The sequence below is a fragment of the Peromyscus californicus genome, unplaced genomic scaffold (assembly GCF_007827085.1).
Source record: "Peromyscus californicus insignis strain IS unplaced genomic scaffold, ASM782708v3 Scaffold_23__1_contigs__length_62951481, whole genome shotgun sequence".
NCBI classification, from domain to species: Eukaryota; Metazoa; Chordata; class Mammalia; order Rodentia; family Cricetidae; genus Peromyscus; species Peromyscus californicus.
The window spans coordinates 51,732,116-51,758,001 of NW_026294534.1; the positions used below are offsets into that span (position 1 = coordinate 51,732,116).

The window sequence follows — 25,886 nt, forward strand, 5'->3', positions numbered from 1 at the left end:
GTATGTATGAGTAGATGTCATGTGTGTAGGTGCCCATGGAGAGACAAGAAGAGGGCATGAGAAAACCTGAAACTGGAGTAGTAGCTAGCAGTGAGGCACTTAATGTGGATTCTGGGAAACTGAACTCAGGTTGTCTGCACGAGCAGCAAGAGTTGTTGACTCCTGAGCCATCTCTCCAGCCCTAGATTTTGGTTTTTAACCACATTGCATTATTGCAATCTTTAGAAGACAATACCCAATGAGTATTGCTACTTGTAATTCATGTAATTATTAAAATTGGGCCAGTTAGGAACATCTTGTTGATATGTACTGTTTTAAACTGATAATAAATAATCTACTTGTTACTAATTCTGCGAGTGGAGCCAAACTAACAAATTACTTTTGTTCTTTAGGGATATATAGATCAAGAAGGTAATCCAACAGGGTTTGCTGGCCTGGTGTCACATTTACATTACCACGAACCATCCAATCTTGTTTTTGTCAATTTTCTTGTGAGAGGTCTTTTCCATAATCTTTGTCAGCCAACTTATAAAGGTAAGTTTAAGGGTTGCATTGTCTGTGTGTGTGTCTGTGTACCATTGAAATAATATTATCATATCATATGGCATATAAATAATATATCATTATTAGTATATAGGCATATATCAAATAATATATGGTATAATGTGATATATATTATATACATGTAAATTTGTGTGTGTGTGTGTGTGTGTGTGTGTGTGTGTGTGTGTAAAATCTTCCCATGGTGGGAAAAAAAAACCTGATAGATTTATAAAAACTAGAACTTCAGGAATACCTTTACTCAATAATCACTTGAGAGAGTATCAGTTAAGTTTGATAATATATGTATGAAAATCTTATTATTGTTCATTTACCTAAAAGGTTAATAATAAAAATGAGAATGTTAATTATATAGACAAATTATAGGTTCACAAATAAGATAAAGTTAAATAAGTATTAATAGAGGTTCTATTTTGTGACAATGATTTTAAAATATTCACCAGTGCAAGTTGTAACTTGAAAAGTGTGTTACCACTAGGATTCTGAACATGCTGAATGATATACAATATTTATAAAACATTTCCTTGTAATTAAATATAATATATGGTCAGTTTTGAAGAACAGTTCAGGAAAGCATTGTTAAAATATAAAACCCAAAATTCTACCCACAGATAATCATTACTAATGTCTGTGAATATTGTCTGTAACACTATTTTCTTTGAATATATGTATACAGTATACATCAATAACTGATATTGCATTAGTTATGTGTTTAAAGTCAATTTTACATATTAAATTTTTGCCCATATTGGGCAAAGTCTTTAAAAATAAATCCCATACAGCAGGGAGTGGCACTATTTGAAAAGATTAGGAAGTGTGATCTTTTTGGATCACTAGAGAGTGGGCTTTGAGGTTTCAAAAGTCAGTGGCAAGTCTAGAATATCACTATAATTTGAATCTTAAGAAATATATAGGCACAGGGAATAGGAAAAAAGAAGGGAGAATGTTTCAAAGCAGGGAGGTGAGAGTAATTATGGTTCTTCATTTTCCATATTACCAAATCAGCTTTTTCTGATTATCGAGGAAGGATGTTTAAATTACTTGGGATGGTTGAGCACATGATACGGTTATGATTCTATTGATCTTTTTACCTTTTCTTTTTTAAAATTAATGTTTGGTTTAAATCCAGTAGGAAAAGGGGCTAGATTTATATAGTGAAATAAATGAAAAAAATTTGTCACTAAGAATAAAAGGTTAAAAAGCATTCATATTAGAGAATTTGTTTCAAATTCATTTCCTAAAGTTTGAAAATTATTTAAAACATTACACATTTTGATTAAATTTTGAGTAACTTTGGAAGCTCCTGTGAAGTTATCTTTACCAGAACAGTGGTAAGGATTTTAAATTATTGCTGAAGAACATTACAGAAATTTTACTCACCTATGTCCATAAGCACACGGGAAAAGATGTTACAGTGATGAGCAGGTAGTCAAGCCGCTGATGGATAGGACACAGATCCCCATCAGCTTGGCAACTAGCAATTACTATAGCAGGGTCTCTGTGGTGGTTTGAATAGGAATGGTCCCCACAGGCTCATGTGTTTGAATACCTGGTCATTTGGGAGTGGCGCTATTTGACAGGGATTAGGAGGTATGACCTTGCTGGAGTAGGTGTGGCCTTGTTCCAGGAAGTGTGTCACTGAGGATGAGCTTTGGGGTTTTGAAAGCTGAAGCCAGGCCCAGTGTCTCTTGCTGTCATCTTGAAAAACACCTTGTAGCAGAAATCTTAAATGGTCTTATTAATAAAATCAAACCTGGAGCCAGGTATTGGGGTGAATGCTGGAAGACCAGAGAAGCAGAACAAGCCACAGCTTCCTCACCTTGCCAATTCCTCAGATGATCCTGTTTCCTCAGACTGGATGCCTCGCAGCTGAACTGTGCTGCTCAAAAGCCTAAAAGCTTAACCAGCCAAATGCTTAACCAGCCAAAATGCTTCTAGTTTCTGGTCTTCACGCCTTATATATCTGTTTTTGCCATCACTCCCTGGGATTAAAGGCGTGTGTCACCATGCCTGGCTGTTTCCAATGTGGCCTTGAACTCACAAAGATCCAGAGGGATTTCTACCTCTGGAATGCTAGGATTAAAGGTGTGAGTGCCACCATTTTCTAGTCTTTGTATCTAGTGGCTGTTCTGTCTCTGACCCCAGATAAGTTTATTAGGGTGCACAATATTTTGGGGAACACAATACCACCACAACACCTATTAGATTTCGTGTTACATGCAGATAGAGAACGCTCAACAGCTTCTCCAGCACCATGGCTGCCTGTGTGCCACCATGCTCACTGCCATGCGGATAATGCACAAAACCTCTGAAACTGTCAACAAGCTCCAGTTATCTGACTTGTTATCAGAGTTGCCATGGTCATTGTGTCTCCTTACAGCCACAGAGCACTGACAAAGACAGTCATAATACATAAAGACACAGCCATAAATTTGGTCATCCCCTGGGAGATGGGTCAAAGTAAGCAAAGTCTAGATCAGAACAGAAGGTAATTTGTAGTAGGTAAGATAAGGATGTTAATGAAGGTAAAAGCAGGAATAAAAAAGTCTCAGGTGAGAAGCATGTGCAGCTGAAGATAGGCTACAGTTGCTGTGAAATGAACATAACATTTATTTTAAACATGAAAAAATTGATATAACAATTTTCTACATATATAACATGGAGCTTTTGTTTTGTACAGGCTCAAAGTATTTTTCTGAAGATGTAATGGAAAAGCTGGTTTTAGTATTGGCAAATCTTTTTGGAAGGATATATATTCCGGCCAAGTTTCAAGATGCTAACATCAAGTTTTATCAATCAAAGGTAAAATCTTCTGATAAAATTAGTTAATAATAGTATACAAATTCTGCCAGAAATGATTCAGTAGCAACAGGACTTTATGAATATGGGGTAATTAATGTATTTTATGTACTAATGTTTCTTTTAGAAATAGTGTGGTGATATTTATCTGTAATTCAAATGTCACTCTGTGAATGTTCAAAGGTTACATGCCTTAAGGATGAAAGTATATTCATGTTTTTAATTGATTGCATCAAAATACAGCATTAATGAAAGGTGTAGAGGGCTGGGAAGATGACTTTATACCGTGCTTGCCATGCAAGCGTGTGGATCTGAGTGTGGACCCCAGTACCCACATGAAAAGATGTACATGGTTGCACAGTTTATAATCCCAGAGCTGAAAAGGCAGAGAAGTCTGGAGCCTTGGAGCTAACTAGGGCAGGCTAGCCTAATTGGAGATAACTCTAGGAATGCTGAGAGACCTTGCTTCAAAAAATAAGGTGGAGAGCACCCACACACATATTCGTGTGCATACACATTGAAAATGAAGGTATTTGGGGGCAGTTAAGCCCCAAAGCCATCCTCATTGTTGAATGTGTGTCTTGAGATATGACTGTATGTCATAGTGTCATCCCTGAGAAAGTTTTACAAAGTTATCTGGGAAATTGTCCTTTGATTCCTAGAGTCTAAATCTTAGAAAGAGTTTTTCATCTTGCTTGGTCATTTTTGGAAAGGTACATTTGTCCATTTAATTAAAACACTTGCATTTGTTTCCAGGAGCTCATTCGTAGCACCCTTTCTGCTCTTCTTGGTGATTTGAGCTGATTCTCTTAGGATGTAGCACCGATGGCATGGCCGAGAAAGGCAGAATTCTTTTCTTCACAGTTCCTCAAATCCAGAAGTCTTAGATGAAGATGCTTTGTGAGGGCATGCTTTATAAGTGTTGGACCCCAAAGTTTAGGGTCTCAAGTGGCCGCCCCAAGAACCCAGACTCCAGTCCAGCTGATGCAACAGCACGAGGATTTATTAAGCTTCTGTATAGAAGGGCTCCTCTGCTCCCAAGAGCAAGAGTCACAACTTACTGCAGCCCCATAAGGGCTTTTAAAGGAAAAACCCATAAAACCCACAAGATTACAATTCCCATACAATGTCACTTTGATTGATTTATGTCTAGAAGCTAATTTCATAAAATCATTGTCTGGTTACAGTGATCACAGAGGGGGATACAGTTACGTCAGTGTGCACATTTTTCTTGAAACCTCAAGGGGGGTATCAGGGCGGGAGTGGAGTTTACACACAGGTCACAATGGTCCTTCCTGGAACACTTGCAACTATCCCAGTCACAGTTGAGCACATCTCTTAACAGAAATCTTTTTACATTGTTACATTGTTACAGGGGTGATTGAGTAGTGGCTGAATCAGGTGGCCCTTGGAACTAGTTTTCTTTTTAGTTCCTTATTTCCTGGAGCTTGGGGGGTGTAAGCCTGAAGGGTTAGGGTCTTTCAATAAGCTGTAGTTTACTATCACAAAACTACAAAAAGAAGAAACAGAGATACAGCGCTTTCATGTGTACAGACTGAAAGTGACTAACAGTGTTAGCATACTGAATACAGTGAGAGTGTCAAAACCTCTCAACTAGGTGGAGTTGATTCCAAGCCTGAAAATACGCTTTCTCTTCTTTTCTCTACAAATGTGTCCCTAGATTCTTTGAAATTACTCATGAGTCCAGTGGCAGTTGAGGACACGCTTCTACTTTAGCAAAAGTCACTTTGATTAAGTAGCATCTGAGTAAACATTATGAGTAGAGTATCTATTTTTACAAGTACAAATAAGAACAAAAAACGTTTAACCCCAGTTTAATCAAGAAAAGAAGAAAAAGTGGCTTTATTGAAAACAATTGAACTATACCATGTGGTCTTTTTCCTTCACTGCTCCAAATATTCAGTTTTTAAGGCAAGTATTCTCCTCTCTCTCTGAAAAACCTTTGGCTTTTAGGTGTTCCTTGATGACCTCCCTGAGGACTTTAGTGCTGCCCTGCATGAGTACAACATGCAAGTGACAGAGGACTTTGCTACTTTTCTGCTAATTGTGTCCCGATTGGCTGATATGAAACAGGAATATCAACTCCCCTTGTCAAAAATTGGTAAGTGTGTTTTAGTTCCACTGTGAAGTGATTTAGTAATGCCCAAGCACATGTAATGTGGATGTTAGGGATAAGGTCAGTGGTAGGGCTCCAACTGTACCATTTTTATCTCAGAATGCTGACATTCTAGAAAAGTCAGCATGCCTTAGAATAGTTGGGTTCTTTCTACTTAAAAAAAACCAAACAGACAAAACAAAACAAAACAAAACAAAAAAACAGAAGTTGGAGATAGGCATTTAAAAGGGCAGTGGAGAATGATGCTAAAACCAAATTGAATTATTTATAAACTGTTTTGATTGAGGGCTGACTTTGGGTCATTCCTAGAAAATAGAGCAAGTGTATATCTGAGACAAGAGAAACAAAGGGAATTCTATGAGCACTTTTTGGAGAGGCTTGATGTTGACTTTGGGCAGATTCCCTGACTCTGCTACTTCTTACTTATGAAATTTGGGATTAAAGGCATGTATGCTTCCCAAATACTAGTAGCAGAGGTATAAGATCTCAAGTGCTGGGATTAAAGGTGTGTGCCACCATTGCCTGGTTCTGTTTCTCTCCTAGACTGAGTCAATCTCATATAATCCAGGGTGGCTCTGAATTCACAGCGATCCAAACAGCTCTCTGCCTCCTGAGTTCTAGGATTAAAGGTGAATGTAGTGGGTAGCTGTTCCAGCTTTGACCTGGAAGTACTACCCCCAGTGAGGCTTCTGGTAACTGTCATGCCTACCTGTGACTTGCCTCTGAGGCAGGCTGAGATGGGAGCCCTTAAGACCTGAGATCTGGATAGCCAGCTCTTTGGTTCCTGGATGCTGAATGGTAGACCGAGCAGAGTTCTCCCCAGAGAACCCAGCTGGACTGTACCTCAACTCTCCCAGATCCTGTAACCAACCCTTTTACTAGCTGTAAGTTACCCCCCAAATAAACCTTTTTAACTACCTCAATAAATCCCCCAATAGGTGTGTGCCACCACTGCCTGGCCTCTGTGTTTAGTCTAGTGGCTAGTTCTGTTCTCTGATCTTCAGGCAAATTTTATTAGGGTACAACAAAATATCCCCACATGTATCCCTTCAGAAATTGGCTTGGCTGTTCAGCATGTGTTATACCAATTTGTTGTCCTTGTGATGTGGTGCCTGTTAGGTCCAATGGCTTCCCTTTTTAGCTTGGTTTAGCTCTCATACAAGGAAAAGAATCTTCCCAGCATGGTGGCACCTGCCTTTAATTCCAGCGCTCAGAGGCAGGGGAATGACTAGAGAACACGGGGATGTCTATGATCAGTCTGGCTTACACAGACAGTTCTAGGCCTGCTGGAGATATGTAGGGAGACCTTTTCTCAAACAAACAAGCCAAAAAACTAAAAGAAGAACAGCAAGCAGGGCTCTATCTCAACTTTTTCTGGCCAGACTTCACAGGTGAAGAATGTGAAGATTCACCACTTGTGTCCCACTTGATGAGCTGTGGGGAAGGCCGGGTGGCAGTTTCGCCATTTGTCTGTCTGTCTGGAAACTTTGATGTGGATTTGCTCTGTCCAGGAGTTCCAAATAATGTAAGTGAAGAGTGGATGTGTATTAGTTAGTCTCTGGGGGGCTTTTGCTCCAGTCTAAGTGGTATATTGTAACAGACAGCTGTGAAAGCTGTGGAATGCAAGCATACAGATGATAAAAAATTATACTTTCTATTGTAAGAAAAATATTTTTATTAATTAATTTTCCCAACCCGATCACAGATCACAGTTTTCCCTCCCTCCCCCCTCTCCTCCCAGTCCCTCCCCCAACCTATCCTCTTCCCCCGCCAGCCATTCATTCCTTCTCCTTTCTTTTCAGAGAAGTGCAGGCCTCCCATGTAGATCAGCCAGCCATGGCATATCAAGACAAATAACTTTTAAGAAAAATGTTTTAGGAGTTTTGATTTCTTTATTTTGTATGGATGACTATAAACAACTAGTTGGATATGTAAGAGACTGGTGGTTAAGTACATTGAAAAACCAATATTAACTTTTAAGCATTACAGTTTTCCTTTCCCAAGATGGATGTGATGGCTCATGCCCGTAATTCCAACACGGGGGACGCTGAGACAGGAGGACTGCTACAAATGGGACTGTTACATAATGAGTTTCAGGCAGGGCTAGAGTGTGTTCCTGTTTCAAGACAGGAAGGGGGTGGAGGAAGAGAGAAGGAGGGAGAGGAGGATATCAAAATAATTCCCCTTTCCATTTATTCTGTAATGACCTCAATTTATGAAGTGTAACAATCACTTTTACTTCCTTTTTACATGTAGAGTTTCCATGGCAATTCAGAGGGGTGCTGATAGAATAAACTAGAAAGTCTGTGTCTTGCTGCTGCAAAATCAGCATTAGAAGAGGCATAGGTATATGCATGAACTCGCTCCCACTCACCCTTGCTGCTCATGGAGTTCTAGAAAACAATTTCTGCTTCTCTTTGCTTCATTTTGAAGCATCTGACATAGGTATTTGATCATACCCTGCTTTTTGCTTGACCCAATTCACTTGATATAATTTTTATTAGGGTATATTGTAATATCTTGAAATTTCACTTACTTGTATTATTTATTACCATTTGATGCTATATTCTATTGCTTCTGGGTGGCTTACAAAGAGAGGAATACACATAGTGGGTACCCGTGAACCTAGAACTCTTGCCTCACTTTTATTTCATTTCCTTGTGTTCCACTAAAGCTACTGAAATTTCCAAATTCTTCTGAAAATAATTCATTTTACAAATGAGTATTTATTAATGCTTGCATTTTATTTTAGAAGAGTAAAGGAATGGTTAATTGTATTCTCCTGAAAGTATCTTTTGCTGTCTTTAGTTTTATGTCTGCTGTGGGATGGTCTGTATGTCAAGTGTGTTGCTGATTGGTCAATAAATAAATCACTGATTGGCCAGTGGCCAGGCAGGAAGTATAGGCAGGACAAGGAGGAGAATAAAGCTGGGAAGTGGAAGGCTGAGAGGGAGACACTGCCAGCTGCCACGATGAGAAACAGCATGTGAAGATGCCGGTAAGCCACGAGCCATGTGGAAATGGATTAATTTAAGCTATAAGAACAGTTAGCAAGAAGCCTGCCACGGCCATACAGTTTGTAACCAATATAAGTCTCTGTGTTTACTTGGTTGGGTCTGAGCAGCTGTGGGACTGGCAGGTGAGAGAGATTTGTCCTGACTGTGGGCCAGGCAGGAAAACTCTAGCTACATATGTCTGTAAGATTCATACCTGTTTTGCCATGAAGTTCTAGTTTATTTTCCACACAACATAATACTTCATAATATAAAACTATACATTACTCTGTCTTCTGTCGATGTTTGATCAGTTTATAGTTCTCTGTTGCAACAAACAGGGTTGGTATTAATATCTGGTGCATGTGTGCAAATTTCCCTTGGGTGGAGATTTTCTGGGTCATAGCAAAATAAAAATATTAAAATGTTCATGTCTACTACCCATGACTCCCAAACCACCCTAGTGTTGTAGAATATTAGTTAAAGATGTGTTACATTTGTTATGCTGTAGAACATTTGTTTAATGATGGAAAGATGTGTTGCATTCTTTTATGTTGCATTTGTTTAACTCTGTGAAGCAGTGCTACTTTGCCTGTCTAAAACACCTGATTGGTCTATTAATAAAGAATGGCCAATAGCAAGGCAGGAGAAAGGATAGGAGGGGCTGGTAGGCAGAGAGAGTAAACAGGAGAAAAAATCTGGGAAGAGAGATTGAGGAGGAGGATAAGGAGGAAGACTCCAGGGACCAGCCACCCAGCTACACAGCAAGCCATGGAGTAAGAAGTAAAGGAAGGAATTAGAATAGAGAAAGATAAAGGCCCAGAGGCAAAAGATAGATGGTATAATTTAAGTTAGGAAAAGCTGGCTAGAAATAAGTCAAGCTAAGGCTGGGCATTCATAAGTAAGAATAAGTCTCTGTGTGGCAGGAACCAAGAAGCAAAGAATAGAGAGTAAGAAAAAAACAAATAACTACACTCTAGAATGTAGTTGGGCCAGTTTACAGCATCACTAGCCCTATATCAGAATTCCTGTTGGTCACATGAGGCAAAGTTTGCAAAACAAATAGGCACAGAAAAACTACTTACTTGTTTTCTTCCCTTTTTATTGTTTTTGTTCTATCCTCTCTCTACTCTTTATTCTGGCTGTTGATTCTGAAGACCATTACACTTGTTCAGTTGAATAGTCTCTTGTGACATGCAGGCCTCCAGTTCTCTGAAACTCCATTTGCAAAGGTATTCTCTGAATTGTTAAGGAGACTTAAAGTTTTTCAATTAACTTTTCTTTCCTAGTCTGGTGGACTTGCCATCAGCATGCTGTGGGGATAATCCTCTTCACAGGTGGAGCTAAGCCATGCTCTAGGATGCACCATCTCAGTGTGTGCAGAAGGCCCCTGCTCTTCTACCAACAGAGTGTTCTTGAAAAGCATCAATGAATATGAAATGACTACAAGTTATAAGTCACAATCCTTCTCTCCTTGTGAATAACCATTTAAAAAATCTATTTCTTTAGGTCATTCTGCACACAATTGGTATCAATCACAATCAAGCCCCAGTGCTGTGGCCACACAGATTGGATAGTAGAGGAAGAAAAATGCCTCTTAACGCATATGCACTTGACTTTTATAAGCATGGATCCCTTGTGGGATTAGACCAGGACAATAGGTATGTTCTTTCCTGAAAGTTCCAAGAAATGGTTAGTCCTGTCAAGCATATTAGATTTTCATTTCCAGACTGATGGCAAAGATGATGACATACTCTATACTATTTTTATTTCTAGTTTATCAGCAACAATTTGGCCTTTAGGCCAACTCAATTGCCCTAAATATGTAGTCTAAATGTATCTTTGTGAATATTCAATATATTTTATATTACAGTTCTACTTCGGCATCATTTGGTATTTTAAACATAATGACAAATAGCTATCTGGTATTGCTTAATGCCTGAGAGAATATAAAGTATCTAGTTTACATATCCGGTTCTGAGAGAATTAATTTAGCTTGTTGTCAGGGAAGCCAGTTCTATAAGTGTAAGCAGGACCAAGCATTATTTAGGTCACTCTGCACACAATTGTTGTGGACACACTGTTTTGGCCACAAAAGTTGGACAGTCAAGGAAGAAAACTGCTGCTTAGCACATATGCACTTGACTGCTGTCAGCGTGGATCCCTTGTGAGGTTTGACCAGGCCAATAGGTATCTTCTCTCTTGATAATGTCAAGAAATAATAAGTAATGTTAAGCATATTAGATATTCACTTCCAGGGAAATATCCCTGAGCAAGGGAGATATTGGTCCAAGTGCTAAACACATACATCTAGAGGCAAATACACTAAGGAATTAAACATACAGTTGACATAAAAGTTTAGTAATTCTTGTAAGTTAAGGAATAAACTGTTTTGATAGTCCTCAGAACCTGGAACACTCTTGTTTATTAAATTTTTATTCACTATTTTTTTATTGTGAGTAAAGTAGCTGTTGCATTAGTAGATAATATTTTGGTTTGTTTTTAAACCTTATTCATTTATAATTCATAATTGTATATAAACTATTATGACTAAACTCCCTCCCACATTGTTGTATTTCTTCCCAATTGTACTGCTTAACTCCAGAAAATCAGCCTTCCATTTTTGAGTCTTTGAGTTTCGTTTTGCTTTCATTTTGGGACCCACTGAGTTTTACCAGGGCTGCCTGCATGAGTGTGGAGCACAGGGGACCTCACCAGTGACTACAATACCAAAGAAAAATGATTCTCCCTTCTTCAGCTCATAGGGCCCTGTGCCTCCCTTGGGAAACTAGTTGTCCTATGAACCTCTCATGCATGCCTGAATGTTAATGGTCCCAATCTTGTGCAGACCCTGTGCAAAGAAACTTAGTTGCTGTGAGTTCATGAGTCACACCATGCCCCAAAGAGAGCATGTCACAGCACTCCTCTCAGATCCAGCTCTTAGTTCTTTTTGTGTCCTCTTCTGTGATGTCCTGCCTTGGTGGGGTAACATAGATGTTCCAAGTAGGTATTAGTGCTCAGCAGTCACTTATTCTCAACACTGTGACCAATTGTGAGCCACTCATTGTAAAACAAAACAAAACAAACAACAACAATAAAAACCCAGCTTCTGTGATCATAGCCAAGATAGCCCTAATTTATGGGTGTAAAAAAAAAAAAGTAAATAATTTTGAGTCATTAATTTGTCTTTCTTTGTTTAGGTTACATCAAGGGGCAGCTTACTACTTGTTGAAAGATTTTTCCCTTACCATTAAATCTATCAGGTATGTTACATGTTGAAATATTACTTTGCTATTTTTCAAAACTTTAACTGTAATTTGAAAATGTTGAGATTTTTTTCTTGAACCAAGGTTGTAAAAGTATCATCAAGCCTGTTACATATCATGCATTTCAACTTCCCAGAGAGTCTATAGAATTCCCCATCCCTACAACCTCTTGGTTATGTTCTGTAATATCATTAATTCCATACTATTTTGGTGATTAAGGTCCATCCACATAAAGTCCCAGGCTCAGGCACTACACACTAACAGAAAATTATTCAGGAGCATTACTGACCCCAGATCCTAATATTCTCAATGATCTCAATTGTAAACTCATGTCAAATATATGATGTTTCTGAGGTGCTTGCTCTTGAGTCTCTTGCTACAACCTATATTTTTCTTCAGGGATTGTCTGACTGTCAATGCATGGTCACTTCCTGTTTTGATCTGCAACAAAGCCCGGTTAATCACAAGCATTATCAAACTTTATGTGAGCACCCCATCCTTAGGCTCCATTGGCCATATAATGTCAACTCGGTATATGACCATCATACTAACTCTCTAATCTAAATGCATTCCAGCACTTTAACAGTGGTTCTTTATTTTTTCACAGGTGTATTCAAGTGGCCATAAATCTCAATATTGTTGCATCCTTAATAAGCAATTCTTTGTTTTATTTCATTGATCAGAACCAAATTAGGCCTATGAATTTTTATATACACAGAGTGAATTTGAAGCATACAGGAGCAGAAGGGAATAGCTTTGTCTATCTATAACAGTGGTTCCCCACCTTCCTAATCCTGCAACCCTTTAATACAGTTCTCCCTATTATGGTGACCCCCAACCATAAAATTATTTCATTTTTTATTTCAATTTTGCCACTTCATAACTGAAATTAAATATCTAATATGAAGGATATCTGATATGTGACCCCCAAAGGGGTCATGATCCACAGATTGATAATCATTGGTTTGTAGTATCTCTAGGCAAGGTGCCTCATAGTTACTCAAGGTATAATCTTAAGAGCAATCCAGAAGCATCCAGAGATACTAGAGCTGTGTCCAAAGTCAGACTGAAAAATAAACATTCATTCATTCATCTAACCAGCATGGGTGTTATTATTGGTTTGAGACATTTTTACACTCTTGAGGTACAAGGATTTTTAAATCTATTCCCACCCTTTGGGGGAAAAATAAACCTTATAGTCCTTGTATTAGTTACTTTTGTGTTGTTGTGATAAAACACCATAAACAAGGCAACTTGTAGAAGAACGTATTTCTTTTGGCTTATGGTTCCAGAGAAGTTTGAGTCTGTTTCAGGAAGATAATTCAGTGTTATGGTTTAGAATTCTGGCTGCATATTTTGAGCATCGTGAAAACAGGGCAATAAGACTGAGTATGGCATAGATCTACAGTTTGAATATGTGGTAAAGATGTGTCAGATTGTCTCAGAGTCTATAACAGTAAGGGTGATCAGAAATGAATGAAGGTCTGAATTAAGGAAACAGAAGGAATAATTCAGAATACTAATTTGACAAATATTTATAATTGAGACATTAAACCTGAAGTTTATATAGTGGGTTAAGATGACCAAGGTTTAAATTGTTAATGAATCCCCCCGCCTCTCTCTCTCATACACACACACACACACACACAGCAGAGTGAAAATGACTTTTGTGGGGAAGTACAAAAATAGTGAGTTAGAATTTATATATGTTGTGGATATCAGAGGACATCATTCTGGTCTATATCTCTGGCTATCAGAAGACATCATCACAATGATGAGTCTGTAACTCAGGAGAAATAAGTTAATGTTGCAGATAGACATTTCATTTTGGTGGTAGATCACTAAAGATGGATCTCTAGTAGGGACAAAACACTAAATAATGAAAGGCAAATAAGATGTCAAACTGTTCTTGATTTCAGCCAAGGCTACTTGCTATGAACCGTTCAGTTTTGTGTTTCTTCTCCATTTCTTCATGCCTGTGTACCAGTTTTTTAATGCTGATGGGACAAGTTGTCACTTAATGATATAAACCTATATATATATATATATATATATCATCTTACCATTCTGGAGGTCAAAAGTCAAGTGTGTTCCATTGGGTAAAATTAGGTGTCTGAATACTCTAAGGGAAATCCTTGGCTCTTTCCCAAATTTAGAGGCTTTGGCTCACCATTTCCTTCTGTCTTTGAGGCCAGGGATGTTCAGTAGAGAGAGCTGAGATTGTGTAACAAGTGTCCACATTTCACTCCTTTGATGTCAGTTCTCTCCTTCCTCACACCCATGATCACCTTTGAGAATTTCATCAGTTCTATATAGAGAATCCAGAATCCGTGTTCAAGATTAACTATGATCTGTGATGGTAATTCCCCTTTGCCTTGGAATCTAACATGACTTATAGGTTTCTGGGGATTTAGGTGAGGACCTCTGAATTAGATGAGGACCATTATTCTACTGACCACATCCTACTTTCATTTTCTACCTAGAGAAAGAAAAGAAGCTTTTCTTCTCCATAGTGGATTATAGTATATTCTGAACACAATAGCAAAAAAAATGTGCATGAGGTATGCAGAGAAAAGAAAAGAAATTTGTGTTGTACTACCCAAGGAAGCAAGGATCAAATGACATAGAATTTGGTAGCCTTTCAATTACCCTTGGGTAATAAAGGCACTGCATGGAACACTTTGTCTTAGTTTCCTATTTCTTTCTCTTTTGTGTGTGTGTACACATTATTTGGTGAATAAATCTGTTTCTTATCAGTATTCCTTATAATTTGCAAATCCTATCTCATCACTTTTCAGGACAGTCTTTTTTTTAATAGTACTCTATGTCACTTAGTTGACTAATAGTATGTGTATATATGTGTTCTTCTATTTGTAGTGTCTCCTTGCGTGAACTCTGTGAAAACGAAGACGACAACGTTGTTCTAGCATTTGAACAATTGTCTAAGTCCTTTCAGGAAAAGTTCGAAAAAGTGTGAAAAGAAAAACTACGTAAACCACTTAAAATATCACCATAGAAGCTTTGCAAGTTATACATCTTTTATTCTTATGTCTTGATCAGAAAATCATGCACAATGAAATGGGATGAGGAAGCAGTTTGGAGTTAAAGAGTTGCCATCAAACTTGCTGGGCTTGGCTTTGAGCACCCTTGGCCATATTACTTGGTGTGCCTAAGTCTTGGTTTCTTTAAATGATTGACTAAAAATGCTTATGTCTCCAAATTATTGAGGATTGAATGAGAAAATGTGGGGTTTTGCATATATATGTTTGAAGACACTTTTCTACTCTGTGGGAGTAGAAAATATAGAAAAAATATTGTATTTAAATATTTTCACTGTTAATATATATATATATATATATATAAAGTTTATTGAAACTAGAAAAGAAATTATTACAGTATCTTGAAAGTGTAATATATTCTTTCCAATCAACATGAATGGATTGCACTGCTTAGATTGTTAGCTATTGAAATAGTACATCTTAGTAAATAAGCTACTTATAAAAAAGTGAATGTTTTCATCCAATTTTTAAAAGGAAACATATAGCTAATGTTTTACTTCATTTTAATTGTATATACATGACTGCTGAAATAAAGACTTCATTGGTTTCATTTGTGTGAAATATACTCATCTATTCACGTGCACACTACCATTCATTCTGTGTGGTCAGTTACATAGGATCATTCTGTAATCGGGGCCTTGTCCTCATTCTCAGCTCTAGAATCTATTTGAAACCCTCAACTCAAACTTACATCACTGAATCCTCAAAACAGAGGGTCAGTCTTTTCTGATACACTAAGCCTATAGGCTGAAGATGATGCCCCAACACTGTGGAGAAACCTCAAGTGACTGTCCAGGCAGCTGGCTGTTTCTGTCAACTCACATTTTTTTTTGGAATTTGCTTGCATGTACTTCCTGTTTTTATTTTTTTATTAGGTAATATTATTTTCCTTCTTGGATCTCTGAGGGAGTTGAAGATTAGTTAGTTATAGTTGAAGATTAATCAGGATAGAAAGTGAATTAGATACATTTTGGACTTACCAAAATAGGATAGATAATGGAATTATTTTCTCTGAATTTGTCAAATATAAATGGACTAGACATTGTTTAGGTATTTATTACTTGTATATATTGTATATAGTTATTGTACTTTTGTATATAATTTTTCTTATGTTAGTCATAACCTTTCACTGAACAATGCTCTTTTTGGTGTCACTATAAATAGGTTGCAGTGGCTTAAAAAATCTGTTATGGTTCATTGATTTCTAAAGCAGAAAATTTCTGATTATTGGAAATGATGTACCATTTCATGAGTGATGTTAGAAATCTCTTCCTTGGTGGTGGTGGTGGCGGCGGTGGGGTGCTGTGGGATGGTCTGTATGTCAAGTGTGTTGCTGATTGGTCAATAAATAAATCACTGATTGATCGTGGCCAGGCAGGAAGTATAGGCGGGACAAGGAGAATAAAGCTGGGAAGTGGAAGGCTGAGTCAGAGAGACACTGCCAGCCACCACGATGACAAACAGCATGTGAAGATGCTGGTAAGCCACGAGCCACGTGGCAAGGTATAGATTAGTAGAAATGGATTAATTTAAGCTGTAAGAAAAGTTAGCAAGAAGTCTGCCACGGCCATACAGTTTGTAACCAATATAAGTCTCTGTGTTTACTTGGTTGGGTCTGAGCGGCTGTGGGACTGGCAGTTGAGAGAGATTTGTCCTGACTGTGGGCCAGGCAGGAAAACTCTAGCTACAGGGGGGGATGCAGTTTAAACTCTCTTCATTCTTTAAATGCTACAACAGTGCTGTAAACCAAGACTCTTAGAAAACAGGATCCTGCCTAGCACCTCTTAATTGCCACTTAGTGGAATGTTATATAATGTGAAATATATCATCATGTTAGCTTTAACTTAAAGATTATACTTAGGAGTACAGCTGGGAAATGAAGATTTCCTCCATCTCTATATGTATAAACTAATCTGGCTTCTAGATTTTTAGAAGAGTGAGGTCGTTTTTTTGCCTGCAATCTGGAATCTTCTTGAAAGTGTAGAATTATATACAACATCTTTGAGGTGGGTCCCCCTCGAGTGGGAGAGGGCTGCTTCTTTAGTCTTCAGCTAAATCTGAAGAGTAAGCAGGAACAATTTCTCAAGAGTGAGTTCAGGAGATATATATCAGCAAAAAGGTGGAGCTCAGAAAACCTACAAAAACTATGAACTGGCAAGATACTTTCCTAGTATACTTTAGAACTAGGTAGAATGTATGAAGATTCCCTGGACCCCAGAGAAGAGAAAAACCAGACAATAAAAGAAATGGGTATCCTTAGCTGTGATGCTTGTCCTTCCAAGTTTGTAGGTTTCACACATGGAATAGAGTCCCAGATTTAAGTGGGTTCTTCACTGGAGAAAGTGAGTTCAAGGCAGACATGCTTTACCCTGTCTCCTGGGTCTCTTTGCATGGAGTTCACTCCTCCCACTGTTCTCAGAAGTACTGCCTATATTTCTTCTAGTGGTTTCAGGTTTCACATTTAGGTCTTTGAGCCACTTGGAATCACTTTCATGCAAGGTGATAGATACAGGTCTAATTTTGTTCTGCCACATATGGACATCCAGTTTGCCCAGAACCATTTGTTGAAGATGCTGTCTTGTCTTTAGTATCTGTTTTGACATCTTTGTTGAATATTGGATGTCTATAGTTATATGTGCCCATGTTTGGGTCTTTGATTTTATTCCCTTGGCCTTCATGTCTGTTTTTGTGTCTGCACCACATTTGCTTTTATTACTGTGGCTCTGTACTCTGTCTTGAAGTCTAAAATGTTAGTCCCTCCAACATGGTTCTTTTTGTTAAGGGGTGTTTTAGGTATCAGGAGTTCATTGTGATTCCATGTGAATTGTAGGATAGTTTTTGTATTACTGTGAAGAATGAGATTCAGATTTTCACAGGAATTGTGTTGGATCTGCAAAGAGCTTTTGGTAGAATGGTCATTTCTGTAGTATCAATTCTACCAATCAATAAGTACGGAATGTCTTTTCATTTTCTAGTGTTCTCTCCATCTTCCCTCAGAAATTTAAAGTTTTTATTGTATAAGTCTTTCACCTATTTAGTTAGGTTTATTACTAGACATTTCTTTTTTGAGGAGGGGTGTTAATGATCTCTTTATCAGTATGTTTGCTTCATGTGTATAGAAAATCTGTCTGTGTGTAGCTATAAAAACTGCTAGAAGAAAACATAGACAGAACCATGTAGGATATGGATGTAGGAGATGACTTTCTGAGTAGAACCCCATTTGCCCAGGAATTGAGACCAACCATCAACAAGTGGGACTTCATACGCCTAAAACACTTCTGCACAGCTAAAGAACACTATTAACTGAGTGAAGAGGAAGGCCAAGTTGGTTGCAAACTGGTCCAGCTGCCCTAGAAATCAGTTTGAGGAACCTCAAAAGCTAAAAATAAATCTCCATCTGACCTAAGGATACGACTTCTCAATGTAAGCCCAAGGACTCAACAGTGCCCTCCACAGTTCCTTGCTCAGACATGTTCACTGCTGCGCTATTCACAAGAGCTAGGAAATGGAAACGACCTAAATGCCTTTCACCTGATGTGTGGACAATGAAAAATCTGTATGTATTTATTGGGAAATACTATTCAACTTCACAAAATTTGACATTATGACATTTGCAGGTAAATAGATGAAATTAGGAAAGATCATACTGAGTGAGAAAACCCAAGTCCAGAAAGACCGAGGTCATCTGTTGTTCCTACCTTCAAATCTTCATATACAAGTGTGGATATATCTCCCTTGCCAAAGAAATGTCTCTTTGCCACAGAGACTACTACAGAAAACCTCAACCAATCAAAATGCAGGGAATAAGTGATCACGTGGTACACAGCCCCAACTGACACATCTACAACACAACTCCTGCATCTAAGGCTCTGGGATCATTACAGAAGATGAGCAGAAAGACTGTAAGAGCCAGAGGATCAGGAAGTTTGCTGTGAGATTGTGTTTCTTAAAAATGTCAGAAGCTATGATCATAAAGTTCCATCAAGATGCCTGCCTAAAATGATCAGAGCAAGGACACTAATGGACATGCTAACATGAAAGGGGAAAATCTCATGAGGCCACAGCACTAGAAAAAGACTGTAGGCAACTAATTAATGTTGAGAGCAGTAGAAACAGGCTTCCCCTGGGAAAATCCCCCTAACTGGACATCCAAGGCCGAGTGGCTAGGCCTCATCTCATATATCTGCAAGTAACATTATATGGACTGGGCAGATTGTATTCATATATTGAGGAATACACACACACACACACACACACACACACACACACACACACACACACACACACACACAAACAATTAAAGAGGCCATGAGTTTGAAGAGAGCAAGGTGAGCACATGTGCCATGGTACATATGTGTCCAGCCTTCCTCCAAAAATTAAAGAACTTTTAAAAAAGTATCTTAGTTATCTTTACTGGAGTGACATTAGCACAATCAAGGTATACACACAGATTCATGTGAACCCTTACTCTTCCTTCTAAATATCTTGTACAACTAAATCTAGTAAGTATATCTCTTGGTACACTTTACTTTCGACTACTTTCATTGACAGGCTGTTCTAGGGCCTCATTTCAGCTTTATTGTGTTTGTTCAAGAGTGCAGGCAATTCCCATGAGGGTGGGCACACCCTTAGTAGTGTGATCACACACTTCAATGCTATAGATTTCAGGCTGATACCAGAGACAGTCATGATCAGACTTTCTTGTAGGTACTGACAGTTCACATTTAAATAAAATCAATTCCAATGCAATGTTTTTTCTTATTTTATCACATGCAATTTAATTAATTACTAATTGAGGAAGGGGTGCAAATCCAGGATTACATATTTTCAACAGTAGATTTTTTTGTCTTAGAATAATTTTAGAGATAGAAGAAAAATATGATTTTATAGTTTTGTTTCAGTGTCAATAACAGCACAAGTTCAACAGTTTGTATCTGAGGTGTCTGTAAAGAGGGTTTCAAGACCTCCAAATCTTTACTTATTTTAGTAGTCTTCCACATCACCAGCACAGATGGCAAGCAGTGCTTTCTCATAGTGCCCTGAAGCAAAATTCTAAAAAGAAAAAATAGAGGATCTTGAAATCAAATCTCTCCATGTTTCTAAAAATCAGCTGTAATTCTAATTGCAGTATGAAAGATTTATGGACTGTTAGTCTTCACAAAATGACTTATGTTTTTGTCTAAAGATTTTCTGAGTAGTTTCCAACGTGAAACTTAGTAAAAATAAAGCTGTGGTTATAGCCAATACAATATATCTTACATAAAGCTGATAGAACTTTAATGTGTATTTGTGAGCACAATAACTTAGGGTAAAATGGATCTTCTCTTCAGCTCTAAAAGTTGGTAGCCTAATATTATTATAGTAATCAGTGTAGTCTGGACATTGCCAAAGATCTGAAAATATTTATACTGTTTAATTCAGTAATCCTATACTAAGAAATGCATTTTAAAATTATTATCAATTATGAGTGAGCACAGAGATTTATGTGAAACACATATGCACCATAATGTTACATATCAGTGAAACATTACACATATCAATGAAACATATCACATATCAATGAAAAGTTGAAAAGCAGTGTGTAATCATGTAAGATAGTTTTTCTGCTTCACAGTATGTTTTATACAATAGGATGTCCTGGTTTAATAAAATCCTTCCTTTTGACAGCAAAACATTATTATTTATGTGCTTTTAAAAAAGATCAACAGTGGCTGTCTTAGTCCCCTAGGGATTCCACAAATGAGGTGGCTTAAAGTATGAGAAATTTATGTCTCTATTAGGCAGGATAGAAAATCTAGGTGACAACACTTTTTGTGTCACTGAGAGCATACTTCTTCACAGACTCTAACATGACATGGCAGAAGGGACAAAGGAACATCCTGGAGCTTAAGCAAAGCAACCCTACTCATGGGTTCCACCTTCATGACTTAACTCTCAAAGGCCAAGCTCCTAACACCATCTACATAAGGTTAGGGTTTCAGTGTAGTGATCTGGGGAAGCCATAGCAGGCCCGACAAAATCTCATTAGTGGGTATCTACCCAAGAGAATTAGGACAATTTTGTTTCCTTTTTATGTTCTTCCATTGTTCCTAAATATTCCAGAACATATGGCTGAATGAATGTCATTCATAAAAATCATTTAGCATATTAATGTTTTACACAAAGCTGTGTAATTAAGACTCATAAATTTAAAGATACATAGTAGCATTGCAGTATTCCAACTTGTCTTTGAGGTAGCTAGGAATAATGACAAGTAGTGTATGTGAGTTAGCTTATTCACTTAGAAACTGAGTTCTGATGATTTCTCAATGGTGCCTGTTGATCACCACTAGTAACTCTGGATTTTCTCAGTGGTACATGTTGGTCATCACTAGTAGCTCTGGATTTTCATGCTAGATATAATGATTATTTTATCAAATATTAAAAAATACAATATTGAGTTTAACTAATTTATCAGTTTCTTAGAACCACTTTGGTTCCTACAAGGGCATAGGAAATCTTCTCGATTTTGTGGCGTTAATATTTGAGATGTTGAATCATATCTTGAATAATTCAAAGAGCTAAAATGTTCTTTTTGTAACTAGGCATTTCATTTAAAAGCAATGTGAATGTACAAAGTATAAATTAAGACATAGTCTCAGGTAACGTGTGTGTTCTGATGCCCTGTTCTATCCATTCTTAAAACCTATTAAATTTTTTTTGGATGAGAAATTAAGCATTTTTATTTTCATACTGAGCCCTCAAATTAGATAGATGACCCCATATATTTCAAATTTTGCCAAGTTTTATAAAATATTTAACAAAAGCTTAGAAAGATCGGAATAAGACATTGGTTTGCTTATTTTTGAATTATTTTCTTGACCTTTGCTTGCTGAAGTGGTTGGTCGTGTAGGGTTTTACATTCAGTAATAATTCTCTAATAATTCTCCAAATTAGCAGCTACTGACTGTCTTGCCTTCTATGATGCTATGAGGAGTGCCGCAGTGAGGTAGGAATCCTTCTCACAGTTAATTCATTCTTGTGGCAAAATACAGTTTCCCTGATCCTCAGTTTTGTTTTTTTGTTTGCTTGTGTTTTGAGACGAGGTTTCAAGTAGCTTGTCCGAGTCTCTAGTTGCTTTTTAGCTGAGAGTTGACACTGAAGTCTTGATTCTCCTGCCTCAACCTCAGTAGCTCTAGTGTGAAGGTTGCAGGTATAATCACAGGTGAACTGCCACATCCAAGTGGTCCTGTGCTTTTCAGGTGAGAACTGAACCCTTGAAGCACAGTCATAGGGAGTGACTATTCTCTACAATTACAACACATTTTTTTAAAGCAAAGAACAAAAGGTTTTATTTTCATGATGCAATGACTTCCCAGTTTAACTTTGTTAATTCGCTGAAAGCTGTCTGAATTCGTAAAGTCAATCATCCTTATCAGATAGGTAGCTTTCTAGATACCAACATCAAGTTGTTTACATTAAAGCTTTTATTTACGACCCAGAAAGAAGGAAATGTGAGTTAAAGTAAATCATGAAGAGAAGGCTTACTTTGATATCATGAAACAGGGATTTCCCAAATCTCTCTTTGTAGCGTTTCCTTATGGTCATTAGGTCTATCTCACTTCTGGCAATCAGAATCCTGATGACAGTTTTATTATGGAAGCCAAAGTCCTAAAAGATGTAGAAAGGTGAGTAGGGAAAACAGGACTTTAAAGGTCTGTCCAACATCGACAGACTTCCGTTTCAGTAGCAATTTTCTTGCAGGTCCACATGTCTCCAGTACCACTGCAGTGGGATGCCTGAGGCCTATCCGCAGGGATGGTGCAATGTCTTTGAAATGGAATAATGATGACATCTGGTGGCCAGTTGCATAATCTAACTTGATTTCAGAATGTTTTGAGTGTCAATCTACTAATGGACTTTATGATTTGAGGTGATTAAAACAAATGATCTAACCAAGTTTTTATTTTTAAAATGTAGGTCATTTTGAGTTTTTTTTTAAATAGAAAACAAAGGGTTTTTTTTTGGGTGGGGGAGGGGTGGTAAAAACAACTTTTTGACAATTGTTTGATATTCCAGCTCTTCATATATGAACTTTTGGATTACTTATACGTAATCTTCATGAACTGCAAACTACTTGTCAATACAAGAATATTTTTTCTTCCTTGAATACACAGAGTTATGTTTTAATTTATAAGTTATTAGAATGAGTTTCCCTGAATCAGGGCATAGCTGGAATCGGAATAACAACTGTGATTATTTGTCCAGGGTAATTCCCAGGGGAAACTTTAGTTTCTTGTTGCAGTCATGGCTCATTGGAGAGGAATTGCTGAATTCTCTTACAGCTTTTCTCAGGATGCTATTGTGCACAAAGCAAAGAGCTATGAGCAATGATTTTTCTCCTGAGTTCTGAGGCTATGTAGATTCTTATGCATAAGTTAGAGAAAACTCCTATGTATGTAATACATAAGAAAAATGTTCTTGACTGTTAACATGCTTTCCCAACATGCTGGCAAATATCAAGAAGTTGGCCTGTAAAATGTTTTGGTAATACTTTACTTACATGTATGAAAAATATCATAATGAAGCCTGTTATTTTGTACAAATAATATATACTAATGTGAAATAAATTGCTTTAAGAATAACATATTCTGATTATCAAAATTCTATACTCTGTTCAAATTACTATACTATTGCATTTAGTGAAATTTTATTTCAAGGCTATGTTATATGTACAATAGCCTATGTGAGATATTTTCTTTAAAATTTTATTACATTTATTGTATGTGTGCATGTGTGCCTGTGTGTGAGAGTGTGTCTGTGTTTGTGTGTGTGTGTGTGTATTTGTGTGTGTTTGTGTGTGTGAGTGTGTGTCTGTGTTTGTGTGGGTGTGTCTGTGTGTGAGTGTGTGTCTGTGTTTGTGTGGGTGTGTCTGTATGTGTGTTGGTTTGTGTGTACGTGTGTATATGTGTGTGTTTATGTGGTGTGTTTGAGTGTGTGTGTCTGTGTATGTGTGTGTGTGTACCACAGTGTACCTGTGAACATCAGAGGACAACTTGGTGGAGATGTTCCTTACACCATGTGGGTGCCAGGGATTGAACTCAGGTTGTCAGGCTTGGAGGCACTGAGATGGAACCATTTCACGAGTCCAGGCTTTATTCTTTAAGACAATTTCAGAACATAATGGGGAAAGCGTCTATCCACTATCTGATGAGCGTAAGTGTTTGTGTCCTTAATATGAACTGTACAGGGTGTGCAATTGAATATCACAGTAGAGCATCGACAACTACAGTGTTCTATTGAACATCACACCAAGACATGGACAGCATTATCATTTAATTATAAAAATAGCTCTAGAATTTATTGTTACTTAATTATATTTTACAGTATTTTTTACATATAGTACTTTAACACTGAAAATAACAAGTTATTTTGTTTTCAAACTTGAAAAAAATATAGCTATTTTTTTTGGCTGAGAGTTTAAAATGTTTTGGCGTTTTCTGCCCCATATTTTGTGCTTGCATGTATGTGATGTAGGGTCTTTGAATATGTCCAAATGTGTTTGGATTATCAGTTGATGTAAGTGCTCAGACTCTAAACTGCATGAAAGAGACATACCCTGAAGCGCAATATGTCTTATGTGCCCATACTGTATGTCTTATGTCACACATGACTTATGTGTCTTATCTGCATTGGATAAATTTTGCTTTGGTATTTAACTTGTTTTTTTTACTTGAACACAATTTCTTTGAAATAACAAATAATATTAATTTTAGATGAGTTTTAAAACGTGTTATACTTACATGGATTGCCCTGTATAATTTATAAGCGAAATAGGTTGCTTTGTCCTGGACACAGTGAACTAGAGAGATAGGGAGCAAGGAAGATATCTGAATGATAAGATGCAATTCTTCAGAAGTTTAGAAACAAATAGAACATTTTCACATTCTGCCAAAATCATCACATTATAATTTCAATACTCAGAATAATGGTAACATGCCCACGCAGTGGAGCTGGGACCTGTCCTTGGTGCATGGGCTGGCTTTTTGGAGCCTGGGGCCTATGCTGGGACACTTTGCTCAGACCGACTCCCCAGGGGAGACTTTGACTTGGAGGAGGTGGGAATGGGGGGTGCATTGGGGAGAGGGCTGGGGGGTAGGAGGAGGGGGAAGGGGGAATCCATGGCTGATATGTGAAATTAAGTTAATTATAAAATAAAGCAAACAAAAATAAAACAAAAAAGAAAAATATAAACTGTCAGCATTATATTTTAAAATAACAAATGATGTAAGGTGAACATATGACCATTTTTAGTAAATGTTTAGAAATGTGGTGCTTAAATATAAAAGCCAACACATACAATCTGTTCATCTTCCCGAATGTCACCTATTCACATAGTCTCTAAAACTGGTCTAGCCTAGTTGTTCTTCAGGTAGCATCGGATCCTTGATAGATTTGTAACTAGATTGGAGATCCTTTAAGGAGAAGCTGTAACAAATATAAAGTGTCTCCTCCAGCAATAGATATTATTTGACTAAACTTGTCATGGCTTTGAACCGCCTGGAGCCTTCCCAATAGCTGTGCCTGTTAGTATCTGTTGAGACTGTAGACCATCAAATAGTCACATTTGAAAAAGTAAATAGATTAATTACTTAAATGAGCAATAAATGAGGAGCTATACTGTTTCTTCAAAATAAAAGCATATTCGTTTCTCTTCAGTTCAAGTAAATATTTTAGATCATGATCTAATTTTTTATACTTATCTTCATCTTTATCTTATTTTCATTATAGAGAGAAGTAAACCTAACAACAAATCTTGAGTCGCTTCTAAAAAGCGAGCTCCCAGAGGGCAGGGGCTTTTGTTGATATTTTTGGTTTTGTTGCTTTGGTATTCTATCTGCAGTACCCAAATCAGAGACACAACAGGGCTCGTTCTGTATTGATTGATGGAATGAACCAGATGGGACTTTCCTGGTGTTCCTGATGTCCACTATCTCTTCCATCAAATCCATTGTTTTGTGGCAACAGTTTGGGCTGCCTTGAGAATTGGTGACTTGAGTTCTATTCTGACTCTGTTGCTAGTTAGCTGACA

At 37.5% G+C, this 25,886-nt stretch overlaps 2 protein-coding genes across 3 annotated transcripts in view; one reads left to right on the top strand and one right to left on the bottom strand.

Annotated features, from left to right (window-relative positions):
• LOC128119147 (probable ATP-dependent RNA helicase DDX60) overlaps window positions 1-15,365 on the top strand; it is a 108,074-nt gene extending 92,709 nt beyond the window's left edge. For both annotated transcript variants that reach the window (XM_052752348.1, XM_052752349.1), the window contains 7 exons: window positions 393-534; window positions 3,242-3,363; window positions 5,335-5,482; window positions 6,880-7,022; window positions 10,000-10,151; window positions 11,691-11,753; window positions 14,634-15,365. In XM_052752348.1, the coding sequence (XP_052608308.1) occupies window positions 393-534; window positions 3,242-3,363; window positions 5,335-5,482; window positions 6,880-7,022; window positions 10,000-10,151; window positions 11,691-11,753; window positions 14,634-14,733 (870 nt within the window). In that variant the 3' untranslated portion in view covers window positions 14,734-15,365. The remainder of the gene's footprint in view (window positions 1-392; window positions 535-3,241; window positions 3,364-5,334; window positions 5,483-6,879; window positions 7,023-9,999; window positions 10,152-11,690; window positions 11,754-14,633) is intronic.
• Window positions 15,366-19,798: 4,433 nt separating this feature from the next.
• Anxa10 (annexin A10) overlaps window positions 19,799-25,886 on the bottom strand; it is a 45,513-nt gene continuing 39,425 nt past the window's right edge. The window contains exons 11-13 of the mRNA XM_052752742.1: window positions 24,598-24,656; window positions 22,343-22,465; window positions 19,799-19,867 (exon numbers count right to left, since the gene is read on the bottom strand). Coding sequence (XP_052608702.1) covers window positions 19,799-19,867; window positions 22,343-22,465; window positions 24,598-24,656 — 251 coding nt within the window. The remainder of the gene's footprint in view (window positions 19,868-22,342; window positions 22,466-24,597; window positions 24,657-25,886) is intronic.